Genomic DNA, 27996 nt, shown 5'->3' on the forward strand with positions numbered 1-27996 from the left:
TCTTCCTTCCCGCATCGACCTCTGAGCTCGGCCTGGCCTATCTGGCCCTTGACTGGCCAGGACACGCCAGGCCCTGAGCTCCCCAGAGTGGAGGACAGGATTTGCCCCACACTCTTTGGTACGTGAGAGGATTTCAACAGCTTACTGTGTCCAGAGAAGTGTGACAAAGGCCAGGGCGGCGGCCTCTTGGGGTTTTAAGCAAATGCCATTTAGTGCCCCTTAGGGACACAAACTTTTATCCATATCCTCTTAGGATCCCAGGCTGGGCCTGAAAATTAATTTCACAGAAGACACACTAAAGGCAGAAAATCTTGTAGATTTATTTAATACAACAAGAGAGCCTTCAAATGAAGACCCAAGAAACTGGCAAAACCTAAATGCTTTCTTTCACCTTTACTATTTATTTAGTGCCTGTACTGGGGCTTGAACTCAGGACTTGGTGGCTTTCCATCGCGTCTTCATTCACACTACCACTTCAGCCATAGTTCCACTTCTGCTATTTTGCTGATTAACTAGAGACAAATAGGCTGATTTCAAATCTCAATCCTCAGATCTCAGCCCCTTGAGCAGCGAGGATGAGAGGCGTGCACCCATCAAAACCAAGCGGTGTGTAGCTGCTGAGAATTTTGGTTCACTGTGTGGGTTCCTGGAAGGCAGCACCTGAATGCTCAAATACTTATTTCTGTGTTTGGAGGGTTGAAAATCTGAATAGTCAGGATGTTGATGTCATTCATTTCCTTTTAGCTTTCAGAAGAAAAGACCTTTTTTTTTTTTTTTTTTTATCCACATCAACATCTGCATGCTCAAGCTCTATTTGAGAGTGTGTGTGTGTGTGTGTGTGTGTGTGTGTGTGTGTGTACAGGAGATTAAACTCAGAGCCTAGCACATGTTAGGATTAGTAGGCTGGCACTCTACCACATGAGCCATACCTGTAGCCTGGCTTTTTGCTGATTATTTTGCTATGGATGGAGTCTAGATCTGTTCCAGTTGGCCTCTAGCTTGGCTCCTTCAGATCTCAGCTTCTGCGTAGCTAGAATAATGGGCATGAGCTACCAGGACCTGGTGGCACTGGTTATATCAAGTTAAGGCCTAGCTTTACTGATGGACTCTGATCCCCCTAAACATGCTGCCCTTCACTGCTGAGACCAAAGAAGTATGACACTTTGCCCAGCCCTTGACTGAGATGGAGTCTCCCATACTTTTTTTTTCCAAGTTCCAATAAAGTTTTATTTACAACTGACAGTGGGCTGGATTTGCTAACCTCTGACCTAGAAAGTTGAAGGAAATCAGAGGTTGGCTGTCCATAGCATCTTTCCAGGATCCAGGATCCTACTTCTCCAATTTAGGGCCCAGGCTGTATTTTAGTTTATTTTTTTGTATTATGAATTTACTTTATTGTTATTATAGAGGCGATATGCAGAGGGATTATAATTACATGCATTACATTTTCTTTCTTTCTTTCTCTTTCTTTCTTTCTCTTTCTCTTTCTTTCTTTCTTTCTCTCTTTCTTTCTCTTTCTTTCTTTCTCTTTCTTTCTTTCTCTCTTTCCTTCTCTCTTTCTTTCTCTCTTTCTTTCTTTCTTTTGGGTCCAGTTGTGGGGCCTGAACTCTGGGCCTGGGCGCTGTCCCTCAGCTCTTCAGCTCAAAGCTAGCGCTCTACCACTTGAGCCACAGCGCCACTTCTGGCTTTTTTCTTTTTGCTTATGTGGTGCTGAGGAATCGAACCCAGGGCCTCAGGCATGCAAGGCAAGCGCTCTACCACTGAGCCACCTTCCCAGCCCTACATTTTCTTTCACACAGTGTCTTCTATTCCCTCACTCTCTCGCAGTCCTTCCCTCCCATCTCCACCCACAGTGGTACAGTTCACTTTCATCAGTGTCCACCGCTGCACTTTTTCACCCTTTTTCTCTTGAGTTCCTGAACTTTATTGCCCAGGCTGGCTTCAAATTGTGATCCTTGGATCTCTACCTCCCTAGTAGGTAGGATTTCAGGCTTGAGCCACTGCGCCTGGCTTGCTCAGAGGCATATTAAAAAGATGTTACAAGGTATTGCTTATATGAATCACAAGCTTCAGAACCCTTTGGAGATTTAAAATAACTCTATTTATCGATAAATAGGAAATGGAAATTGAAGTTCATGCAAAGGATGAGAAACCTAGAACCAGGTATGCTTCAGGAGTGTCCATTATTGTTCTGGAACCTTCACTGAGAATGAATGTCATTCCTCTGAAAGTGACGGGAGTTCCTCTGTCCACCCTAGGGAACCAGGATCCAAGCTTTCTGGTGTTCACTCCATTACCCTGGAAGCCTGAGGCTCAGCTGCCCCGGTCTGGACATCATGGGGGCTGTGCTGTGGGGTGCATTCTCTGTTTACACTGCGCCTCCTGCACTTGACCTGTGGACTTGGCAGAGAAAGCAACTAGGTTCTGCTTTATAAGCAAATGAAAGATGGTTCAGGCCAATTGAATTTGATCAGTTTCCCTGGGTTACACTTCCACACATACAGATCTCCCCCCAAAGCCTTGGGGGACAGATCTTTTGGCCAGAGTTCAATAAGCAAAATAATATGTTTACAAGTAAAACAGAGCTGTCAGAGCATGGCTAATTACTGTGAGATCCATGGGGCTTGAGACGATCCTGTCTCCTTCCATCTGACCATTTGTCCTCTGGGCTTTTTAATGTGCTGGTGCTGGTGTTTGAACTCAGGGCCTGGGCATCGTCCCTTAGCTTTTTTAGCTCAAGTCGGATGAGCTCTGACACTGGGCATCAGTGGGCATGTGTGTGTGTGTGTGTGAGAGAGTGTGTACAGGAGATTGAACTCAGGCCTAACACATGCTAAGATTAGTAGGCTGGCACTCTGCCACTTAAGCCACAACTCCATTTCTGGCGTTTCGCTGGTACATTGGAGATAAGAGTCTCACAGGCTTTTCTGTCTGGGCTGGATTTGAACATCCATCCTTAGGTCTGAGTAGTTAGGCCTGAATCTATTTATTTATTTAGTCAATTATAGGGCTTGAACTCAGGGCTTGGACACTGTCCCTAAGCTCTTTTGCTCAAGGCAAGTACTTACTACTTTGAGCCCCAGAGCCACTTCCAGTTCTCTGGTGGTTCATTGGAGAAAAGTCTCAGGTACTTTCCTGCTGAGGCTGGCTTTGAATCACAATCCTCAGATCTCAGCCTCCTGAAGTAGCTAGGATTATAGGTATGAGCCACAGGCGCCTGGCCTGACCTTTTTTTTTTTAAACATTAAATCACAAATGTGTAATGAGATGCTATGGGTTCTTCATAACAATCACTTGTGAGGGCTCTGTAGCCAATTTAATTCATTTAACCTAAATTACATAACTATTTCCTTTGTTAATCATTTAAGCTTTTTCATTTTCAAAATTATAAATGATTCTATAATGAATATCTTTGTGCTGGTGGCTTTTTCTTTCTGCAGTTTTCTTTTTCTTTGATGAGATTTAATTCTCAGGAATATGTCTACTAGGAGTACATCTTCTTATGCTAGTTCTGGGGCTTGAACTCAGGGCCTTGCACTCTTGCTTGGCTTTATCCCTGAAGCATGGTGTTTTACCACTTGAGTCATATCTTCACCTCCAGTTTTTGCTGGTTAATTGGAAATAAAGTCTCTCAGATCTGTCTGCCTGGGCTGACTTTGAACTGATATGCTCAGATCTCAATCTCTTGAGGAGTTGGGATTACAGGCGTGAGTTACTGGTGTCTTAACTCTTGAGAAACGTGACTAAACTGTTTTCCAGAAAGATTGTGACAATTTCTAAAGTACAACTAAAACTTGCAGTGTACTAATTTTATTGTCAACTGGACAGCATATTATAGTGCTATCTATCTATCTATCTATTTATCTATCATCCATCTATTGGTCATCTACCTATCATCTCTCTATCTATCATCTTCCTTGCAGTGATGAGGATTGAATTCAGGGTCTCACACATGTTAGGAAGGTATTCTACCCCATCCTCTAAAACCATTACTCCTTTGATTAAAATACCACTTCTTTCTCATGGTGAAGTACCTCTGGATGGGTAGTACAGTAGTCACAGATATAGATCCTTCTAGATTCTTCTGAGTGGCTGAATTTTCCTCACACGTGTTCCAAACATAGATTGCTGATAGTATGTTAGGGATTCAGACAAAGGAGATTGTCTGATGGTGAGTGGTTCAATACTAGAGGAATGGTGAGAAGCTGGGGCTGGGGCTTCTGGAAGTTTCCTGTGACTCTCTCAGAGTAAGGCCACTTCTGTCTCCCCTTATGGTTGTCTACCTGGCCAGGAGGCAGGAAATGCCTTATTTTGAGAGTTGAACTATGGAGCCTCTGTGACCCACTTCAATCCTGAGGGCTTGACACTTTTCTGGGGCTCTGAGTAGGAGGTAGGGAGCACATGGAAGGGTCTATGGGGTATCCCAAAGGAGTTGAGTCTTTGAGGAATGTCTGGAACTTCAGCGGGGTGAGGTGTGGGAAGAGGGGATGGGGCAGAAGGACCAGAGGAAAAACCTGGGCACAGAGGGTGAAAAATGGGAGAGGAGTTTGGGGACTGGCTAGCACAGCTACCTGGCCGGTGTTCCAGTGCTGGGGAATGAATGAAGTGAAAGACAGAAAATGGGCTGGAAAAAAAAAAGACAGTGATGGCAGCGCACTGCGGACTCCACCTGTTCTCTCTCTCAGCTGCTCAGAAAGCAGAGATCTGAGAGTTGTGGTTCACAGCCAACCCAGGGCAAGAAAACTCATGAGACTCATCACCAACGAGGCAGCAAAAAAGCCGGAAGTGGAGCTGTGGCTCAAGTGGTAGAGTGGAAGCCCTGAGTGAAAAAGCTAAGGGGGAGCAATGCCCAGGGTATGAGTACAAAGCCAAGCTTGAGTACTGGTGTATGCATGCATATACCACACACACACAGAGACACACACACCCATATACACACATACACATACACACATCCATACACACACACACACATTCACCCATATACCCACACATACACACATACATATACACACACAAACACACACACCCATATACACACTACATACATACATATAACCATACATACACACCTATATACATACATACATGCTTGCATACACACCCATATACATACATATACATATACACAGAAACACACATATACACTTCTATATATACACACCTCCACCTCCACGTATACACATACACACACCCCAGCAATGACAAGGGACAACCAAAAGAAGATCAAGGAACAACCAGAAGGTTTTAGTGACTATTGAGCTCTGGTCAGAGCTGTGCCTAGACAGAAAGGGTTAGCACTCTAACACTTAAGAGACGCAGCTCCACTTCTAGTTTTCTTGGTAGTTCATTGGAGATGAGTCTCACAGACTTTCCTGCCTGGGCTTCCTCAGATCTTAGCCTCCTGAGTAGCTAGAATTACAGGTGTGAGACACCAGTGCCTTGTCTCATGAGAGCTGTTGACATCTTTTATCCATCGCATTCATTCCTTTCTGGGTATGTGGTGATTGTCCAGATAGAGCCCTTCCAAGGTATGATGAAAGTGAGACTCGTTTCAGGGATCTTCCCCTGCAGCCTTCCTAGGGGCCCTGTGAGTAGAAGGTCACCAATATGGACATTTCCTCAGAGACACCTTCTCTGGCCTCTCTTGTATGGTGGAATTAGTAACCTGATTATGTGTGGCTAATATTCTTTTGAAATAGTTTTTTTTTTTTTTTGAAGGGGTGCAGATACTAGGGCTTGAACTCAGGACCTGGACACTTAAGCTTTTTTTCCTCAAGGCTGACACCCTCCCACTTGAGAAACATTTCTACTTCCAGCTTTGGGTGGTTGATTGGAGCTAAGAGTCTCACAGAACTTTCTGCCCAGGCTGGCTTTGAACCACAATCCTCAGATCTCAGCCTCTTGAATAGCTAGGATAACAAAGGTGAGCCACCAGAACCTAGCTTTCACTTTTGTTTCTTAACCCTTATCATAGTTTACACATTTTTTTTTTTTAATCAATTCTCATCCTTCCTATTGAACTATGAACTTCAGGACTTAACATAGGGCCTGGCATCTAGTTCTCAAGAAATTGCAGAACCATAGAGATAAACGAGATGAAGCTGGACAGGCCTGGAGAACAAGTAAATTCATTGTCTCCAGCCCCCCGGCTGTAAGCTCCGTGCGAGGCGCATTTCCCCCAGATCGCGAAGGCCGACGAGCAAGCAACAGGTGCAGGACGCCCGCTGCTCCAAGACAGCTCATCAATGAATGAGGAGCGACCCAGCGTCTCGGAGATCAGGGCTCCGCCGCTTCCGGGTCTCCGCAAATCGCCGGCGTGTGACGTCACAGATATCCAGCCCGGTGATTGGTCAGCGTGAGCCACCGCGTCTAGGAGCAGGATAAATCCAAAGGCGGGGAGCGATGGATGGGCGTGGTCACGTACGGGGCGTGGCCGCGGGGGGCGGGCTTTGGGCGCCGGCTGCGCGCGCGTCTTGCTGTCGCCCGCGGTGAGGGGAGCGGACACGATGGCCGGCTCCGCGTGGGTCTCCAAGGTGAGCGCGGAAGGGCGGGCGCGGGCCGGCGGGCCGGCGGGGACAGGCTGGCCATCGGGCCGCATGCGAGGCGGGCCAGGGCCGGGGCTAGGGCCCGGAGCCCGCGGGGGACCCCTGAGGAGGCGGCGTGGGTCTCTGGGGCGCCACGGGCCCGCGCTCTCGCCGGCTGGGGACCAGACCGACGCCGGGACCGGCGCGCCCGAGGCAGGGATGGCGTCAAGGTCAAGGCGGGCCGGGGTGGGGGGCCGTCGGATGTCACCCCCAGCCCCCGCCGGGGCTGGACCCAGGCCTCGAGCCGGGCTCGGGCAGGTCGCCAGGCCCCACCGCTCGGCCCTGCCGCCTGCGGGCGGCGGGACAGCCCCGCAGCGAGGCCCAGGCCGCGCCTGGCGGGGATCCCGCAGCCCTGCCGCGGGCCGGGGCGCGGGGGACCTGCCCGGGGATCCCGGGGCCGCCCTTCCGGCCAGGTCTCCTCTTGGAGCTCTTCTCGGTCTGACCTCTGGTTCGCTCACATCTCTGTCCCCATCAAAGGACCCAGCACATCTTACTCCCGGGACGTTCCTCATTTACCTTTTATCGGAGGGGTTGGGGGAAGATCCTGCCATCTCTCTCCTTGACAGCTCAGATGCCCGGGCCGGAAAGGCTCCTTAGAGACCCGGCCAACCCGTCTCCAAGATGGACTTAACTCAAGGTCATGAGAGGTCACTGTCAGAGCTGGGGCAGGGTATACAGATTCTCCAAGCCAGTTCTGCCTGCTTTGTGGCCAAGGTCACGCAGCAAATTATGGGTACGGTACAGGGAGAAATAGGCCTTAGGTCTCCTGTTGCTGTTGAGGGGTAGCTCCCTAGAAATCTACTACTAAAAAAAAATAAAATAAAATCTATAACATTTCTCCTGTTTTCAGTTTCAAGAGAAGTTCAGAAACACACTGTTACTAAGATCGCTATATTACTATTTAGGTTTAAATCTGGGCAATGCCATGAATAGTTTGACCCTGAATAAATGAACATCTCTGAGCCTATAAATTATAGGCCCACCTGTAAAATATCTACACTGAAAGTATGTAGTACTCGTAGGAGAAGTACGGAAGTTTGAAGCTTTCTTAGCTATCAATATGTTTATCTTGGAAATGATGAAGCAGAAGAATTGTTCTTGGGCATCAGTAATTGGCTTCTTGCTCAGTATTGTATCACTCTCTTCAGATTTGAATTTGCTCCAGAGGGTGTGTCACTGTTAAGAGAAATCAGTCCTTTGATCACTGGGCTTAATAACCTGATTCACTGATTCATCTCTGTGTGTGTGTGTGTGTGTACACACCTGTATGCACATGCCATTACTAGGGCTTGAAGTCAAGGCCTGAGCACTGTTCCTTAGCTTCTTCACTCAAGGTTGATGCTCTACCACTTGAGCCACATCCCACTTCTGGTATTTTGGTGGTTAATTGGAGATAGGACTCTTAAGGATTTGTTTGCCTGGGCTGGCTTTTCACTGGATCCTCAGATCTCAGCCTCCGGAGTAACTAGGATGAGCCACTGTGGCCTAGCACTGACTCATCTTTGATATGGGAATGAAGCCTTCAACGAGAGTTAAGCTGCACTAGAAGTGATGAAGGTGCTGGTAAATGTTTTGCCTTTAGTGAAATCTGCAAGGAAAGTCTTCATAGCAGGAGTTCAGGCCACATGCTGGAGGCTCACACCTATAATTCTAGCTACTCAAGGGGCTGAGCTCTGAGGATCATGCATGGTTCAAAGTCAAACAAAGACTGGGCAAACAAGTCCATGAGACTCTTATCTCCAATTAACCAGCAAAAAGCTGGAAGTAGAGGTGTGTCTGAAGTGGTAGATTGCCAGCCTTGAGAGAAAAAGCTAAGGAACAGAGCCCAGGCCCTGAGTTCAAGCCCCAGTCAGTACTGGCACGCGCACACGCGCACACACACACACACACACACACACACACATCAGAAGATGAGATGTCCTTTGACGTGGGTTCGGTGTGACCTTTGGCAGTGGCTTGACCTCTGAGCCACTTTTCTTCCTTTGGGGATTGGTGCCTCAGGAGGAAAGCTGAGCCAGTTTCTTTTTTCTTTTTCCCTTCTTTTTTTAATGAGTGTCACTGTGTGGCCCAGGCTGCTCTTCAAAATGGAGAGGTTCTTGCCTCTGCCTCTGAAGTACTGGGATTGCAGGCACGCACTGCCACACTCACTTTGGATATCAGTTCTGATCATAGCGGCTTCTCTACTGAGTTTCTAGTTAAGGTTTTTTGGAGAGTGAGGAGGAGGACTGCAGCTTGAAAAGGTTTTCACATAGAGAAAATAGCGGGTTTCTAAAGACATTCCTTTTGCACGCTACAATAATGAGCTTGCTTTCCTTTAGCAGGCACTTACTGCGTGCCTGGTGCCCCACTTCTCACATCATATTATTTGTTCTGATGTTGGAATAGAAGGTGAAAAGAAAATGTGGAACTGGTATTAGGTGGCCAAGAATCTGAAGCTGGCTTTAGGGATTCCTTGAGGTATCCAATCTAGGCTTTAAAAGATCCTACTCAGCCTAGGACCAGTAGCTCAGGCCTGCCATCACAGCTACTCAGGAGGTTGAGATCTGAGGATCTTGATTTGAAGCCAGCCCAGGCAGGATAGTGCATGAGACTCTTATCTCTGATTAACCGGAAGTGGAGCTGTGGTTCAAAGAGGTAGAGCTAACCTTGAGCAAAAAAGATCAGGGGCAGTGCCTAGACCCTGAGTTCAAGCCCTAGGACCAACACCCCCCCCAAAAAAAAAAAAAATTATACTTAAAGTAACTTTGTCTGACTATTACTTATCTGTCCTGAAATCATGTAGAAGAAATGTCAGGTATGGAAATGGTTAGTTATTAAGGAGAATCAATCTGGGCCCTGGTGGCTCACACATGTAATTTTAGCTACTCAGGAGGGTGAGATCTGAGGATCACAGTTCAAAGTTAGCCTGGGCAGACAAATCCATTAGACTCTCATCTCCACTGAACTAGCAAAAACCATAAGGGGAGATGTGGCTTAAGTGGTGGAGCACCAGCCTTGAGTAAAAAAGCTGAGACAGTGCCCAAGTCCTGAGCTCAAGCCCCAGTACTAACATAAATGAAAAATAAATAAATAATCGCATCAATGACTGTATTTTAAATCAGATAGGACTCCCTAGCTAGAACAATGAATGGAGGGCTTAAGGCTGGCCTCAGTCTTTCAGAGGGTATTTACTGAGCACCTACTATGGCAGGCACTATTTTAGACACTGGACCCAATTGGAAGCAAATCACTAAAGGACATGCCTGGATTTGCATTTGAAGCCCATTTTCTTGATGAGGTCTTCTGTCACACAGCTGGAGCCTCTATTGTGTGACGTGTGACGGGCTTTTCTTCTCTGCAGGGTTGAAGATTGAGTGTAGTGGAGAGAGACTTGCAAATTTTCTCAAAGTGCTTGTTACAGAGTGAACTTTAAATGAACTCACCGCCTACAGCCCACCAGCCTTGGTGAATCACAAGCCTGTTTAGGCTGGGCCAAAGTTTCCAAGGTTTCAGGAAGCTTTTTTTGTTGTTGGTGGTGGTGCTCGTACTGGTACTGGTCTTGGGCCTGAACTCAGAGCCTTTGCCTTGACCCTTAGCTTCTTTTGCTCGAGGCTGTCACTTTACCATTTAAGGCGTTTTGTTTTGTTTTTTGTGCCAGTCCTAGGGCTTGAACTCAGAGCCTAGGCACCGTCCCTGAGCTTCTTTTGCTTAAGGTTAGCACTCTACCACTTGAGCCACAGTGCCACTTCTGGCTTTTTCTGTGTATGTGGTACTGAGGAATTGAACCCAGGACTTAATGCATGGTAGGCGAGCACTCTATCACTAAACCGCATTCCCAGCTCCTGCCATTCTAGTTTTCTTGGTGGTTAATTGAAGATAAGAATCTCAAAGCCTTTCCTGCCTGGTTGGTTTTGAACTGTGGTCCTCAGATCTCAGCCTCCTTAGTGACTATGATTACAGGCTTGAGCCACCAGATGCTCAATTTAGAGTGCTCCTTCAGGTCCCACATCTTCCTTATTTTTAGAGATTAGTAAGTACAGTGCATGCTTCTCCCCTTCTGCCCCCTTGTGGTCTCTAGCAAAGGTCCTAGTACTTTAGTAAAGGTTCAGGCCCCAAGGAGGAAGCCTCCTTAATCAGAACATAACCAATGTCTTATGCTTTATGGATCTACCATGAATAAAATTATGTGAACATTTTTAGTCAATTTTAATGCCTTTGGCCTTTGTGTGGAATTTGACCTTTTCTTTCCTTTTTGCCAGTTGTGGGACTTGAACTCTGGGCCTGGGCACTGTCCCTCAGCTCTTCAGCTCAAGGCTAGCACTCTACCACTTGAGTTGAGCCACTTCTGGCTTTTTCTGCTTATGTGGTGCTGAGGAATTGAACCCAGGGCCTCGTGCATGCAAGGCAAGCGCTCTTCCACTGAGCCACTTTCCCAGCTCCATCACTTTTCTTAAAAAAGCATGTTACTGCTGGGTGCTGAGGGCTCACACCTGTCATCCTAGCTATTCAGGAGGCTGAGATCTGAGGATCACAGTTTGAAGCTAGCCTGAGCAGGAAAATCAGTGAGACTTTTATCTTCAGTTAACCACCAAAAAGCTGAAAGTGGACCTGTGGTTAAAGTGGTAGAGTACCAGCTTTGAGCTGAAAAGGCTAAAGGACAGCCCTCAGGCCCTAATTTTAAACTCCAGTAGTGGCTGGGGGGGGGGGGGGGGGAAGGGAAGGAAAGAAAGAAAGGGAGAAAGGAAAGAGAGGAAGAAGGAAGGGAGGGAGAGAGCAAAGAAGGAAGGGAAAGGAAGAAAGAAAAGGTATAGTGCTTATGTTCTTGGATCAAGGGTTAAATATCAAATACTTAGGTCTTCAAATCTGAGCAGTTAGCCACTTTGAGATGCTACTGCTTCTACTACTAGTAGCAATGCTAATACTTAAGAGGAAAGTGGTGCTTGGCCTCCTCCCAGATGCCGGCCCTCAGGAGGAGCTTTCTGTCCCTGTGACGCCCTGTTTTCATTGTGTGTGTGTGTGACATTTCTCTGTTGTTGGTGTAGGTCTCTCGGCTTCTGGGAGCATTCCACAGCCCAAAACAGGTGACCAGAGGTTTTGCTGGTGGTGTGAGTATAATTATGTCTTTTCTTTTTCCTTTTCAGAAGTTTCTCAAGAATGATGCTCTACTAATCTACTAATATAGCATTTAATTTCCACTCCTTTAAAACTAAGGAAAATCGGCCCTCCTTCTAGCATATATTAAATCTATTAGCTAACAGATACTCAAATCTTGTAGCTAGGTCACTTGCACATTTGAAAGAATTATATTACAGCTGGCTATATGAGCCTGTTGGCAGTCATATCTTGAAGAAGCCTTGTAAAAATAGAAATTACCACCACGTGCCAGTAGCGTTAGCTACCCAGGAGGCTGAGAGCTGAGGATTGCAGTTCAAAGTCAAGCCCAGTCAGAAAAATCTGTGAGACTCTTATCACCAATTAACCATCAGAAAACAAGAGGTGGCACTGTGGCTCAAAGTGGTAAAATGCTAGACTTGAGCAAAAGAGCTTAAGGACAATGTCCCCATCCTGAGTTCAAGCCCCATGACTGACCAAAAAAAGAAAGAAATTACCAGCCAGGTGCTGGTGGCTCATGCTTGTTATCCTAGCTACTCAGGAAGCTGGGATCTGAGGATCATGCTTTAAAGCCAGCCTAGACAGGAAAGTTCATGAGACTCTTGCCTCCAAGCCAACAAAAAGCTGGAAGTAGAGCTGTGGCTCAAATAGTAGAATGCCAGCCTTGAGTGAAGAAGTGAAGGGGTAGCCACCCAAAGCCCTGAGTTCAAGCCTCGATACCAGCACACATACAGCAAAAAAAGTTACCTTTGAACCTGATACTTCATTTCCTATTCTCATGTTGACAAGATCATTGTTTTTAAAGCTAGAACAAGTTAAGAGGAAATTGTTGAGAAGCTTCCAAACCTGCTTTGCGTTTTTATTTTGTGAACTATCCTAAAAACAGTAGATTATAGCTGGGCATCAGTGGCTCACACCTGCAATTATAACCACTCAGTAGGCAGAGATCTAAGGATCCTGGTTTGAAGCCAGCTCAGGCAGGAAAAGTCTGAGATTCTTATCTCCACTAAATTATTAAAAAAGCCAGACATGGAGCTGTGGCTCAAGTGGTAAGAGTTCTGGTCTTGAGCAAAAGAGGCTCAGGGACAGTACCCAGGCCCTGAGTTCAAGCCCCAGGACCAGCACCTCCCACCAAAAAAATATACCAGTTAAGAATTTCTGAAGCATCATCTTCTGGTATCTTCTCTGTTCTTTGTATATTCTTTATAGACTGCCATATTAGAGTATTTATCGCTCACTGAATCTGCTGCTTTTAGAATTCCTCGCATTAGAATCCTGTGCTATCAAAGCTCAGACCACATTTTGGATCAATTATTCTAAGATTGTGGTCAGTGATATCCTGTTTACTTTGATGTTACCCCTTTACAGAATCTGGCTTGGATTTCCTAATTCCTGTACTCCCGTATGACATTTTTACGCAATGAGACATTTCTAAGACCATTGTGCATCTTTTCTTTCTCACTTTCAAAGTGGAAGGGAATAAGTTTTTCTGGTGGCCTTGATGACATTTGTCACATTTGGGAGACACAGGAAGGGGAAGCTGGTGAGTTATTTGGCTCTGCTTTGCATACATGCTTAGACTTCATGCTCAAGGGTGCTGGCGGAGCGAGCATTGCAAACGCATCCTGAAAGTGGAGGATGCTACCATTCCTCTGTGCTTCTATTTAACTTCCAGACAATCCATTAAAAAAAAAAAAGAAATATATATCTTAAGGGTTGAGGGTGTGGCTCAATTGGTAGAGCACCAGCCAGTGAGCAAAAGCATCAGGCACTGAGTTTGATTCCCAGTTTCAACCTAAAAAAAGATATTAGCCTGGTGGAAGGGATTGTTTTCAGAAGAAATAAGAAGAGGTATTAATTTTAAAGATTTTTTTTCAGCCATCCAGAAAAATTTGAGAAGTAATTTATCTTCTTGACCAGGAGGAATCATTGGAAGGCAGAAAGTTGAAGTGTGATTTTTTTTTTTTTTTTTTTAAGAAAAGCAACTAGAGCTGGGCACTGGTAGCTCACGCTTGTCATCCTAGCTTCTCAGGAGACTGAGATCTCAGGATCACAGTTCAAAGCCAGCCCAGGCAGGAAAGTCCGTAAGACTCTTATCTCCAATGAACCACCAGAAAACTGGAAGTGGCACTGTGGCTCAAGTGGTAGAGCACTCACCTTGAGCTAAAAGAGCTGAGGGACAGCGCCCAGGCCCAGAGTTCAAGCCCCATGACCAAAAAAAAGAAAAAAAGAAAGCAACTAGAATGGAAAAAAAGCCAGAGGGGCGAAAATGAGAAGATTTGAACATAATCTTTATTTAAATGCTCATCCTAGCTAATGTTGGCTCATGCCTGCCATCCTAGCTACTCAGGAGGCTAAGATCTGAGGATCCTGATTTGAAGCCAGCTCAGGCAGCAACGTCTGTGAGACTCTTATCTCTGATTAATCTCCAAAAAAAGCCAGAAATGGAGCTGTGGCTCAAGTGGTATAAAGCATTAGCCATGAGCAAGAAAGCTCAGAAACAGCATCCAGGTCCTGAGTTCAAGCGCCAGTAACCAGTTCTGATATTTCCCTTTACATATTTTTGTGTTTCTGTTTGAAATGCTGGCTCCTATTTTGTCTGAAACCTTTGGAACAAGTCATTGTTGTTACATCAGAAACGCTGATTGTGGGTCTCCGTGCATCTCAGGCATTGCTGGTCTGGCCACATGTCTCTGGGCACAATTTCCACTGCCAGGTGCCTCTAGATTCTGGTGACTGGTTAGTAAAGTGGAATCCTCCTCATTGTGGAATCTGATTGTCCCAGTCTAAACAGTCCTCCTCATATCCAGGGAGGGTCTGAAAATCGCTTCCTGTGCCTGAAGAAGATGCCGGAAGAACAACTTTCCAGGATCCCACGGACGAAAACTCTTGCCTCCTTGAGGAACGCTCTAAGTTGTGCTTGGAGAACATCATGGAACTGGTTTCTTATCTTTAGTTTTACAGACTTGAATCAGTTTGTCTCATCTAAGCTTGCCTGAAAAGAAATTTCAGTTGGGAAATCTATTTGGTAGTTTGTCTTATTCTGGTGGCTCCCATCTGTAACCCCAGCTACTCAGGAGGCTGATCTCTGCAGATTGAGCCTCCAAGTCAGCCCAGGCAGAAAAGTCTGTGCATCTCCAGTTAACCAGCAAAAAGGCAGAATTAGAGGTGTGGCTCAAGTTATAGAGTACCAATCTGGAGCAAAAATGCCAAGGGACAATGCCCAGGCCCTGAGTTCAAAGCCCAGTACCAGTACAAAAAGAAAAAGGGTGGCCATTTGAGTTCTTTTTAGTAACCTCAGAACTCAGGGAAAGAGTAGACTTGTAGAGATTTGTGTCTGCTAATTTCTGTCTCTCCTTTGATGGTTCTAGGGAAGGTTTACTTATTTTCCTAACAGTACTTGGGCGTTTTTGGAATACCTATATAGGGTTGGAAATGTAGCTCATTGTAGAGCCTCAGCCAGGGAGCAAAAATGGCAGGTACCAAGTTCAAGTCCCAGTCTCGGACCTCAAAAAGGAAGGAAGGAAGGAAGGAAAGAAGGAACCAATGTCTGTATAAAGGGGATTTCTCTTGTCAGTGATGTTCTTTTTCTAAACCTTCCAAACCTTACTGATTTTTTTTTTTTAATGATTTCTTCTATTTAGGTTCAGACAGTAACTTTAATTCCAGGAGATGGAATTGGCCCAGAGATTTCCACTGCAGTTATGAAGATCTTTGATGCTGCCAAAGTGAGTGACATTAATACATCCATTCAATAATAACTCAAAAGTTTTTGGTTTTGTTTTTTAAAAAAACTCATTAGAGATTATACTCTAGGATAAATTGCACCTGGTCCTATGAAGTCTGTAACTGCTGGATTTTTATGTTTTTGTTTGGTTTTGTTTTGTTTTTTGTGTCGGTCATAGGCCGGAACTCTGGGCCTGGGCACTGTCCCTCAGCTCTTCAGCTCAAGGCTAGTGCTCTACCACTTGAGCCACAGCACCACTTCCAGCTTTTTCTGCTTATGTGGTACTGAGGAATCGAACCCAGGGCCTCATGCATGCAAGGCAAGCGCTCTACCACTGAGACACCTTCCCAGCCCAACGGGTTTGTTCTTGAGATAGGGTTTTGCAGGGTTTGAGGCATGGCGTAGTTGGTGGAGCACTAGCCGTTGAGTGAAAGCATCAAATACTCAAGTTCAAGTCCTAGTCTTGGCCCTAAAAAATAAAAGAGAGAGAGAGAGAGAAACAGGGTCTTGCTTTGCTAGCCTGGAACTTGAAATCCTTCTGCCTCAGCCTCCTAAGTGCTGGGGTGACAGGTTGCACCCCATTCCTGACAAGGCATTTTCTCTGTAATAGTGCATATTACAATGTTACTTGTTACTGCATCTTCAGTAGCTACCTATAGTTATTGAATCTATCTGCCATCAAGGTAGTACTGTGGTATTTATGAGATTTTGAGCCCAGCCCAGGTTCAAGGTCTTCAAACCCTGCCAAGTCACCTGTCTACTTATTGTCCCTTCCTACCAAAATGCAACATAGAATTGGCTAGTCACCCATGTCTCATGCAATCCTAGATAGGCAGGAGATTGAGATCTGAAGATCACCATTCGGAGCCAGCTGGAGCAGGAAAGTCTGTGAGACTCTTATCTCCAATGAACCACCTCAAAAAGCCAGAAATAGAGGTGTGGGCTCAACTGGTAAGAGGGCTAGCCTTAAGCAGGAAAAGCAAAGAGTACAAGGCCCTGAGGTCAAGCCCAGTACTAGAAAAAAAGGAAAGGAAGGGGGAAGGAAAAGGTACCATTGAGTGGGAAAGGACTAGGAGAAAGACAGTTTAATTTGGTGGTTTTGTTTTTAGTATATTCACAGAATACAACCACTGATGTAATCTTAATATCAGAAAATCTGTATTACCAGAAAGATACCCCATATCCAAGAGCAGTGACCCTCCCACCTCTCCACCCCAAGAGCAGCCCCGGGCAGCCACCTCTGCTTCCTGTTTTGGCATTTGCCTCCTATATGTAGTCTCAGTAGCTAGTCCTTTAAGAAGGGCTGTTCAGATTGCTCAACAATTATTTTGATGTTGTTATTGTAAAGGTGATGTATAGGCTGGGAAGGTGGCTCAGTGATAGAGCACTTGCCTTGCATGCAAGAGGCCCTGGGTTCGATTCCTCAGCACCACATAAGCAAAAAGCCGGAAGTGACGCTGTGGCTCAAGTGGTAGAGCGCTAGCCTTGAGCTGAAGAGCTGAGGGACAGTGCCCAGGCCCAGAGTTCAGGCCCCACGACCGGACTCCCCCCCCCCCCCCCCAAAAAAGGTGATGTATAGAGTGGTTACAGTTATATAAGTCAGATAAAGAGTGTATTTCTTGCTGGGTGCCGGTGGCTCACGCCTATAATCCTAGCTACTCAGGAGGCTGAGATCTGAGGATCATGGTTCAAAGCCAACCAGGGCAGGAAACTCTGTGAGACTCTTATCTCCAATAAACCACTAGAAAACCGGAAGTGGCGCTGTGGCTCAAGTGGTAGAGTGCTCACCTTGAGCTGAAGAGCACAGGGACAGCTCCCAGGGCCAGAGTTCAAGCCCCATGACTGACAAAAAAAAAAAAAAAGTCTCATGGACTTTCCTGCCCAGGCTGGCTTTGAACCATGACCCTCAGATCTCAGCCTCTTGAGTAGCTAGGATTTCCAGGTGTGAGCAATCAGCACCTGTCTGGCTTAGTGTTTTCAAGGTTCATGTATGTACCAGTACTGTGAAATGGTTTCTTGAACTCTATTTCTTTTTTTTTTTTTTTTTTTTTGTCGGTCGTGGGGCTTGAACTCTGGGCCTGGGCGCTGTCCCTCAGCTCTTCAGCTCAAGGCGAGCACTCTACCACTTGAGCTACAGCGCCACTTCCGGTTTTCTGGTGGTTTATTGGAGATAGGAGTCTCACGGTCTTTCCTGCCCGGGCTGGCTTTGAACCACGATCCTCAGATCTCAGCCTCCTGAGTAGCTAGGATTACAGGCGTGAGCCACCAGCGCCCGGCTTGAACTCTATTTCTTTCCTGCTTGTTCATATTCTAATTATAGCCACCTTAAGAGTCTGTGTGAAGAAAACCAGGGGACAGGTGACAGCCTGGAGTGACAGCGGGTCAGGGTGATCTGGGGAGCTGTCCTGGTCGCATGCAAGGATGACCCCTCTTCTTTGCACACCAGGGCCTTTCTGGGCCCCCATGTGCGTGTTTTGACCAGTTGTATGGAGGCGTGAACTCAAGGATGGGTGTGTCAATGCCAGCGTTGTCTTGGGTTCTGTCCTCTAGGCTCCCATCCAGTGGGAGGAGCGGAATGTCACCGCCATCCAAGGCCCAGGGGGCAAGTGGATGATTCCTCCGGAAGCCAAGGAGTCCATGGACAAGAACAAGATGGGCCTGAAAGGTAGTGCTGCCAGGGGCGTGGCTTTATTGACTTCTGCTCCCGAGGTTCAATTTTCCAAAGTCCAAATGTGGAAGCTAAATAAGATTTGGCAGTCTATCAAAGTCAAGGCAGTTTTCATCCTTTTTATGAAGTAACTACTCATAGCTGCATACTCTGTTTACCTGTGTGTTTGACTCTGTGTGTGTGTATGCGTGCGTGCGTGAGTGCGCGTGCACACGCATGCCTGCCTGTCCTCATGCTTGAACTCCTGGCCTGGGCACTGAGTTTGTTTTACTCAAGCCTAGTGTTTTAGCATTTGAGCCACAGCTCTACTTCTGGCTTTTGGATGGAGATGAGGCTCATGAACTTTGCTGCCCAAGCTGGCCTTGAACTTGGATCCTCAGATCTCAGCCTCTAGAGTAGCTAGGATGGCAGGTGTGAACCACTGGCTGAACCACTGACACCCCCCTGTGTCTGTTGTTTTTGAGAATTCTTGCGGTATAGCTCAGGCTAACTTTGAACTCTAAATCCTCCTGCCTGAGTCTCTTCAGTGCTGGGATTATAGGCCTGCACCACCAAACACAGCTCAGCATGCTTTATATTTTCTGTTTTTTTTTTTTTTTTTTGGGGGGGGGGGTCCGGTCATGGGGCCTGAACTCTGGGCCTGGACACTGTCCCTTAGCTCTTCAGCTCAAGGCTAGCGCTCTGCCACTTGAGCCACAGCACCACTTCCAGCTTTTTTCTTTTTGCTTATGTGGTGCTGAGAAATCGAACCCAGGGCCTCAGACATGCAAGGCAAACGCTCTACCACTGAGCCACCTTCCCAGCCCATGCTTTATATTTTCTTTAGAATGTTCTTTTTCAAGCTTTAGTAAAACATTAACGGGTTACTGGCCAATACAAACGGGCAATATCTCTTTATATTCCATTAGATTTATGTTTTACTTTATCTTCCTATTTTGGGGGTGTGGGGCTGCCAGTACCAGGGCTTGAATCCAGAGCCTTAGACTCTTCTTCAACTTTCTTTGTCATGGCTGATGCCCTACCATTTGAGCCATACCTCCAGTCTGGTGTTTTACTGGTTAATTGGAGATGGCATCTCTTTTCTGCCTGGGTGGCTTTGAACCACTGGCTTTAAGTGGCAATCCTATAGGTCTCAGCCTCCTGAGTAGTTAGGATTTGTAGGTGTGGGCCATGGGTGCCTAGCTTCTTCACTCCCCCCTGCCCCCCAGTACTGGGCATGAACTCAGAGCCTAGTCACTGTCCCTTAAGCTTTCCATTCAAAGCTGACTCTCTACCACTTGAGCCACAGCTCCACTTGCGGCTCTTTGGTGGTTCATTGGAGCTAAGAGTCTCTCGGACTTTCCTATTCATTTGGACTGCAGTCCTCAGATCTCTGCCTCCTCAGGAGTTGGGATTATAGGCATGAGCCTGTAAATTAATTCCTTTCTCAACTGACCCCGCTCGGGCGGTAATAAGGGTGAGCCAACGCCAGGGCTCTGCTATAATACTTGGTCATTGTCAAGAAGAGAAATGCGGTTAGCGTTCTGGAAAGCTTCCTTCTCCTGTTGAGGTGGGGGGAGGGTGAGGTCCAGCACACCGTGGTTGTCAGGGGAGCTTGGGGGCATGAGGCCAGATGTCTCCTGGGTCTTGTCTTTCCCAGGCCCTCTGAAGACTCCAATAGCAGCAGGTCACCCATCTATGAATTTACTGCTGCGGAAGACATTTGATCTTTATGCCAATGTCAGGCCGTGCGTGTCCATTGAAGGCTATAGAACGCCCTACACGGATGTGAACATCGTCACCATTCGAGAGAACACGGAAGGAGAGTACAGTGGCATTGAGCATGTGGTACGCTCACTTTCTTCTTTCAGAGGGAGGCGTTGTGGGGGTGGGGGGCTTGATCACAGGGCTTGGGCACTGTTTTGTAGCTTTTTCACTCAAGGCTGGTGCTCTACCACTTGAGCCACAGCTCTACTTCCAGCTTTTTGGTGGTTCATTGGCGATAAGTCTCACAGACTTTCTGCCTTAGGTTGGCTTTGAACTGTGATCCTCAGATCTCAGCCTCCTGAGGACCTAGGATGACAGGCGTGAGCCACCAGTGCCTGGCTTCAGATACATTTTTATTCCTGTTTGGGTTGGGTTTACTGTCTTCGCACTTGGGATTGTTCTTCAGCTTCTCGGTGGAACAGTTTCCCCAAGACAAGTGAGGAGTTGAGGCTTTGTCCGTTCACATTGTGTGGGCTGAGCTAGCCACACCTCCTCCAATGAGCAGAGCTTCTCCCCTTTCAGATCGTGGATGGAGTTGTGCAGAGCATCAAGCTCATCACCGAGGGCGCAAGCAAGCGCATCGCTGAGTTCGCCTTTGAGTATGCTCGCAACAACCGCCGCAGCAACGTCACGGCTGTGCACAAGGCCAACATCATGTGAGTCCCATGGGCTGGCGGGTGGCAGGGGCCATGCTGGCCTTCCCGTCTCTCCAGCTTGCTCATCCGTCTCAAACAGAGCTCTGCAGGAACCCACTGCCATCCTGAACTGTGCCTCAGTGGGGTGTGGAGTCCGGGCTGGGGAGTTAAGGATATAAGCTGGCCTACCCCTTTTAACTCATTCGTGTAATCCCAGCTACTCAGGAGCTGAGATCTGTGGATCAAGGTTCGAAGCCAGCCTGGGCAGGAAAGTCTGTTAAGACTCTGATCATGCTGGGCGCCAGTGGCTCATGGCTGTAATCCTAGGTACTGAGGAGGCTGAGATCTGAGTATCACAGTTCAAAGCCAGCCTGCTGGGCAGGAAAATCCATGAGACTCTTACCTCCAACTAACCATCAGAAACAGGAAGTGGCACTGTGGCTCAAGTGGTAGAGGGCCTGCCTTGAGCTGAAGAGCTGAGGGACAGTGCCCAGGCCCAGAATTCAAGCCCCATGACTGACAAAAAAAATAAAAATAAAAAGACTCTGATCTCCAGTTAACCAGCAAATGTAGCTCAAATGGTAGAACACCAATGTTGGGCAAAAGAGCCAAGTGAGAATGCAAGGCCCTGAGTTCAAGTTCTAGTACTTGAACACACACAGAAAGCAAAGGAAGGTCCTCAGACACTGTGGCCTTTGTAAAGGCCACACATTAATGTTTCACCGAGGATGGGAAGTGTCACTCACTCCACCTCCTGCTTGGGGCTTAAAATAGCCGGCTCTGGTGGCCGACTTGTCAGCAGTCTTCTCTCCTGCCTGTTCTGTTAAAGGTCAAAGAAACAGTTCTTCCTGCCTAAGACAAGTATTAAACATGCCAGATAGTAATTAATAAGAATAGTCACAGCCAGGTGACGGTGGCTCACACCTGTAATCTTAGCTACTCAGGAGGCTGAGATCTGAGGATCGCCGTTCAAAGCCAGCCCGGGCAGGAAAGTCTGTGAGATTCTTATCTCCAATTAACTACTCAGAAAACCAGAAGTGGCGCTGTGGCTCAAGTGGTGAGCACTTGCTTTGAGCTAAAGAGCTGAGGGACAGCGCCCAAGCCCAGAGTTCAAGCCCCACAACCGACCAAAAAAAAAAAAAGTCACTAGCTGCTGGGTGCCAGTGGCTCATACCTGTTATCAGCTAGACTCAGGAGGCTGAGATCTTAGAATTGCAGTTTGAAGCCAGCCAGTGTAGGAAAGTCTGTAAAACTCTTTTCTCCAAAGAACCACTAAAAAAGCTGGAAATGGCACTGTGGCTCAAGTGGTAGAGAGCTAGCTTTGAGCAGAAAGCTTGGGGGACAATATTCAGGCCTTGAGTTCAAGCCCCAGGACCAGCACACACACTAAGAAAAGTTACCACTTCAAGTAACCTCCTAAAGTGATTTTAATAATATAGCTAGTCTTCCTGTTGGGATCAACAACTTTTTTTTTTCTGGTCCTGGGGCTCGAACCCAGGGCCTGGGTACTGTCCCTAAGCTCCTTTTCCTCAAGGCAGGCACTCTGCCCCTTGAGCCACAGCACCACTTCTGGATTTTTCAATGATTAAATTGGAGATGAGTCTCACAGACTTTCCTGCCCAGGCTGGCTTTGAACCCTGATTCTCAGATCTCAGCCTCCTGAGTAGCTAGGATGACAGGTGTGAGCCACTGGTGCCCAGCTTGGATCAACACTTTAAACTTGCATTTTATCAGCTGCCTAAGGAATCATCTAATTGTCACTGAAATTAGACAACTTGGCTTTTCTGGAACTTAAATTTTTTTTTTCAACATATTTTCTGGCCTTGCTTAGTGCTTTATTGTATGATTTCTTCTTCACAATGAAACAACTTTTCCATTTCTGATCATAGTAGCTGGCAGGACTCTTGGTGTTTTTTTTTTTTTTTTTTAATATATTTTATTGTAAAGATACTGTATAGGGAGGTTACAGTTACATAACTAAGATAATGAGTACATTTCCTATTGATCATTGTTATACCTGGAACTTAAAATTTTTTGAACTTGCTGGGTGCCAGTGGCTCACGCCTATAATCCTAGCTACTCAGGAGGTTGAGATCTGAGGATCATGGTTCAAAGCCACGCAGGCAGGAAAATCCGTGAGACTTTTTTTTTTTTTTTTTTCCGTGAGACTTTTATCTCCAGTGAACCCCCAGAAAACCAGAAGTGACACTGTGGCTCAAGTGGTAGAGCGCTTGCCTTTTGCTGAAGAGCTCAGGGATATCACCCAGGCCCAGAGTTCAAGCCCCATGACTGACAAAAAAAAATTTTTTCTTGAACTTCCTTTCCAGGCGCATGTCAGATGGACTTTTTCTGCAGAAATGCAGGGAAGTTGCAGAAAACTGTAAAGATATTAAATTTAATGAGATGTACCTCGATACAGTGTGTTTGAATGTAAGTATGCATTCATATTTATAGGGTTACCTTTTGAGTGTGCACGTGTTTGTCACACATTTATTCGCTGATGCTCAAATATATTCCTTGCAGATGGTACAGGATCCATCCCAATTTGATGTTCTTGTTATGCCAAATCTGTACGGAGACATCCTTAGGTAAGTCTGGCTGTCTAGTATTGCCATGTAAATGTCCTAAAGTCAACCACAGCTTAAAATTCTCAGATTAGGCGCTGAATTCCAAAACCTCAGACCTGATGTCAGAGACTTCATGTTTTCTTGTAGTTGTTCTTATTGTTGTTTTGTTTTGTTTTGCCTGTCTTGAGACTTGAACTCAAGACCTAAGCTCTTGTCTCTGAGTTTCTTTGGCTCAAGACTGGCACTCTTACCAGTTGAGCCACACGGTGCCACTTCTGGCTTTTTCTGAGTAGTTTATTAGAGATAAGAGTGTCACGGACTTTTCTGCCCAGACTGGCTTTGAGCCATGATCCTCAGATTTCAGCCTCCTGCGTAGCTAGGATTACAGGTGTAAGCCACAGCACCTGGCAGAGACTGTATGTTGAACAGACTGGACCATTTGTCTATCTGCCAATCAGCTCTGGGTGACTATTGCGCCCTGATTTCATTGTTCCCATTTTCCACGTTTTATTGATTGGTTGATTTTGCTCAATTTTGTTCCTATCTAAGTAAGACGGTAATCATTTTCCAATTTATATTTTGTGCCAGTCCTGGGGCTTGAACTCAGTGATTAGATACTGTCCCTTATCTTTTTCACTCAAGGCTAGCACTCTACCACTTGAACCACAGCTCTCCTTCCAGCTTTTTGGTGGTTAATTGGCGATAAGAGTCTCACAGTCTCCCCTGCCCGGGCTGGCTTTGAACTGCAATTCTCAGATCTCAGCCTCCTGAGTAGCTAGGATTACAGGCGTGAGCCCCGGCACCTGGCTCTTTTTTTTTTTTTTTTTTTTTTTTTTTTGCTGACCACCTCTTTCATTTGATCATACTTTATCATTCTTTCCCTCTTTTGCTCTTTCCCTCCTTTTTCTTCCCACCCTAACAAGTTGTTGGCCAAAGGGCGATTTTTTCTTTTTGTGCCAGGGCTAGGGCTCTGCCACTTGAGCCACACCTCCATTCCCAGTTTTTTGCTGTTTCATTGGAAGTAAGAGGCTCATGGACTTCCCTGCCCAGGCTGGCTTTGAACTATGATCCTCAGATCTCAGCCTCCTGAGTAGCTGGGTTATAGGCTGATGTTCGAAGCCCATCATTCTGTCTATTAGCATTCTAACCATAATGAGGAGCGTCCCCTCTCAGCTCTTGTTTGTTTGCTTACTGACTGGTTTGCTGGTGATTTGGTGCTGTGTCTATAACTGGCATCCCTTAACCTGAAGGCTGGGGTGTCTGGGCAGAGCCAGGGTGGCTCCTTTCCCAGTGCCTTCAAAGTGTCTTTTGGGCTCAGCCCCTCGTTCCTCACCTTGCTTCTGGGCACAGCTCTGTCTGCAAGAGCTCTGCTTCCTCGGAGTGGAAAATGGAATTTAACAGCTGAGATCTGAGTACAAGATGAGATGCGTTCCTCTCGCTGTATCCTGTACAATGCTTCTCTGCCTTGCAGTGACCTGTGTGCGGGGCTGATTGGAGGTCTGGGTGTCACCCCAAGCGGCAACATTGGGGCCAATGGAGTGGCCATCTTCGAGTCGGTAAGGGTTCTGCTCCCATACGAGTTCATGTGGGACAGCTCAGGACAGCTCAAGAGAGCTGTCTGTTACATGGGGCTTTAACTCTGTACGTTTGCGAATTGTCAAAGAGAATGACTTGGCTGGAAATGTGGCTTAATGGTAGAATGCTTGTCTAGCAGGCATGAAGCCCTGGGTTCGATTCCTCAGTACCACATAAAACAGAAAAGGCCAGAAGCGGCACTATGGCTCAAGTGGTAAAGAGCTAGCCTTGAGCGAAAGAAGTATCTCAGGGACAGTGCTCAGGCTCTGAGTTTCAAACCCCAGGACTGACCAAAAAAAGAAAATGACTTTCTGTTTTGTCTATCTGTCTATCTGATGCTACTTCTGGGGCTTGAATTCAGGGCATAGGCTCTTTCACTTAGACTTTTTGCTCAAAGCTAATGCTCTCCCACTTGGCACAGCTCCACTTCTGGCTTTTTTGCTGGTTTATTGGAGATAAGAGTTTCATGGACTTCCCTGCCCAGGTTGACTTTGAACCACGATCCTTAGATCTTAGCCTCCTGAGTAGCTAGGATGACAAGCCTGATCTATTTGCACCCAACAATATCGTATATTTATATAGCCTTACTTTTCTTTCTAGATATTTATATACACATATATGTGTGGTTATATAGCATATATATATATATATATATATATATATATATATGTATATATTTTTGTTGTTGGTGGTGGTTGTGGGGCTTGAACTTGGTCTGGGCACTGCTGTCCCTGAGTCTTTTGCTTTACCACTTTGAGCCACAGCGCCACTTCCCATTTTCTGGAGATAAGAGTCTCATGGACTTTCCTGCCTGGGCTGGCTTCAAACTGTGATCCTCAGATCTCCGCTTTCTGAGTACCTAGGATTTTATTTCTATTTTGAGTCAGGACTTCGCTCCATAGCCCAGGCTGGCCATGCACTCAGGACACTTTTTCCTCAGACTCTTGGGTGCTAAGATTATAGATGTGTGCTACCACACCTGGTTAGATACTTCTTCATTGTGTAGCTTTCTTCCCCTGAAATAGTTTACCAAAAACTCACACACACACACAAACACAAACAGAGTATCTTTGTGCCAGTACTTGGGCTTTTAGCAAACTAGTGCTTAGCTAGGTACCAGTGGCTTAGACCAGTCATCCTAGCTGCTCAGGAGGCTGAGATCTGAGGATTGTGGTTCAAAGTCAGCTCAGGCAGGGACCTGACTCTCTAATAAACTACACCAAAAAAAGCTGGAAGTGGAGCTGTGGTTCAAGTGGTAGAGCACTAGTCTTGAACGTAGCTCAAGGAAATGCACTAGCTTTGAGTTCAAGTCCCAGAATTGGCAACAAAAACAACCCCTTCCCCCCCCCCCCCAAAAAAAAATCTAGTGCTTTCTCTAAAGCTTTATTTTTTTACTCCTCAAATCTATGTCAGATGAATCCCACTCCTGCGTCCCTCCCTCCCTCTTTCTCTGTCTGTCTGTCTCTATTTTTTTTGTGGTTCTGAAATCAAACCCTGGACTTCCCACCTCAGCCCACCTTCTACCACTGAGCCGCAGCGCATGCGTGCTTCTGCTCACGCTGCTTTCCCTGGTACACAGGTGCACGGGACAGCCCCGGACATAGCGGGCAAGGACATGGCCAACCCCACTGCCCTCCTGCTCAGTGCTGTGATGATGCTGCGCCATATGAGGCTTTTCGACCAGGCTGAGAGAATCGAGGCTGCGTGTTTTGCTACAATTAAAGATGGAAAGGTACCGTTCCTGTGATCCCATGAACTCAGGGCCTAGGTGCTGTCCCTTAGCTTTTTTGCTCAAGGTTGGCCCTCTGGCACTTGAGCCACAGCTCCATTTCCAGCTTTTTGGTGGTTAATTGAAGATGAGGGTCTCATGGACTTTGCTGCCAGAGCTGGCTTCAAATCCTGATCCTCAGATCTCAGCCTGAGTAGCTAGGATTGCAAGAGTAAGCCATGGCCACCCAGCATTTGTGGGCTGGGAGATTTTGCATGTAGGGTCTTTGGTTTGAATTGAGGAGCTAAAAGTTGTAAGGGTAAGCTGGCAATCTGAGGGCTTTAAATAAAAAGACCCTTGGTCTTTTTCTTGCAGTCCTGGGACTTGAATTATGGGACTGGGCGTCGTCGTCCCTGACCTCATTTTGCTCAAGGCTAGCCGTCTACCACTTGAGCCACAGTGCTGCTTACGGCTTTTTCTGTGAAGTTAAGAGTCTCATAGACTTTCCTGCCTGGACCGGCTTCAAACTGCGATCCTCAGATCGCAGCCCCGAGTAGCTAGGATGACAGGCGTGAGCCACCAGCTCCTAGCTGAGATCCTTGGTCTTAATTCAGCATGTGGATGCATGTTGTTATTGTTTTCCTTTCCTCAGACCTTAACAAAAGACTTGGGAGGCAAAGCCAAATGCTCAGAGTTCACAGATGAGATCTGTCGCCGAGTGAAGGATTCGGATTAAAGCCCCTGCACGTGGTCTTGGCTGCAGTCACTTCTGATGGACACATGAACCTCTCAATCACCTGCCATTCTGTCTGCATTCGGTTTGCTTGTTTCTTGACAGTACATTTTCTGATCTGGCCTTTTCTTAACAAAATCCACCTGGAGGCTGCAGGCGATGTGTATAGGCCTGCTTTCAAAGGACTTTTCCAAATGCTTGTTCTATTTATTACGTCTATTTGGGAAACATTTTTTTAGTAAACCGGAAGTGGACTGTGTCATTTGCGGTTGTTAACCATTTTACACTTCAGTTCAAATCAATTTTCCTCAGCTGTAAATATGATATAAATTCCTTAAAAAACATCTATCTTTTTAAGAAACAACAACAACAAAAAGTTGCCCTGTTTTCCTTGGCTGACAAAAATCATAATGGAAATAAAGTCATAGCACAAAATAACATTCTTAGAAAACTCAAAGGGGCACCAGAAAAATTCCTAGGGAAACCGCAAACCTGAACCTTTTTCTTAGTAATGCGGTCAGTGAAGAAAGATTTGTCCTTTACATGAATTACTATGAATAAAAACTTCAGATCTAAGAACTATAGAAAGGAGCGCTATAACTTTTGTTAATGAGATATAGGTAATATATTGCGTACAAGGCGCCAGATGTATTTTGTATTCAATTATTTTGTTCCCTGGAGATGAAATATTCTTGGCAAGAACTCTTGATGAAGTAAAGAGGGGTCATGTCCTCTGACTGGACACAAATTGTCACAGCTTCTGAGTTCCTGTGCTGTATCCATTCCCCCTCTCCACCGTGGAGATGGGCAAGCCAGCTCTCCTGCCACCTGCGGCCTGCTTAGCCCAATCACCAGTGTTTTGGTTGTGGTTAAGGTACACAGGGCTGCTGGCTGTGGATTTTTAATTTCCATGACTGCCTCCTCCTCCCCCGCTTTTCTCCCCACTACTGCTTTAGCAA

At 46.4% G+C, this 27996-nt stretch overlaps 1 protein-coding gene across 2 annotated transcripts; it reads left to right on the forward strand.

Moving 5' to 3' along the window:
* The first annotated feature begins 6443 nt into the window (after window positions 1-6443).
* Idh3a (isocitrate dehydrogenase (NAD(+)) 3 catalytic subunit alpha) lies at window positions 6444-27401 on the forward strand. 2 transcript variants are annotated; one of them, XM_042697732.1, is made up of 11 exons: window positions 6444-6536; window positions 11609-11671; window positions 15323-15406; window positions 17956-18070; window positions 19713-19900; window positions 20342-20475; window positions 22782-22884; window positions 22978-23042; window positions 24493-24577; window positions 26176-26328; window positions 26957-27401. In XM_042697732.1, exons 1-11 carry the CDS (start codon window positions 6510-6512, stop codon window positions 27038-27040), a joined length of 1101 nt encoding a protein of 366 aa, XP_042553666.1. In that variant the 5' UTR covers window positions 6444-6509; the 3' UTR covers window positions 27041-27401. The 2 variants fall into 2 exon arrangements, with proteins under 2 accessions (XP_042553666.1, XP_042553667.1); XM_042697733.1 differs by having other exon boundaries at window positions 11609-11647.
* The last annotated feature ends 595 nt before the right edge of the window (window positions 27402-27996 follow it).

Source organism: Dipodomys spectabilis, unplaced genomic scaffold (assembly GCF_019054845.1).
Source record: "Dipodomys spectabilis isolate Male_0828 unplaced genomic scaffold, ASM1905484v1 ptg000228l, whole genome shotgun sequence".
NCBI classification, from domain to species: Eukaryota; Metazoa; Chordata; class Mammalia; order Rodentia; family Heteromyidae; genus Dipodomys; species Dipodomys spectabilis.

Excerpts from the sequence above, each read along its gene's own strand:
- Idh3a (XM_042697732.1), top strand. The coding sequence starts at position 6,510 with ATGGCCGGCTCCGCGTGGGTCTCCAAG. Across the intron at positions 11,672-15,322 it reads CCAGAGGTTTTGCTGGTGGT|GTTCAGACAGTAACTTTAAT; the intron begins GTGAGTATAATT and ends TCTTCTATTTAG. Across the intron at positions 20,476-22,781 it reads GTGCACAAGGCCAACATCAT|GCGCATGTCAGATGGACTTT; the intron begins GTGAGTCCCATG and ends CTTCCTTTCCAG.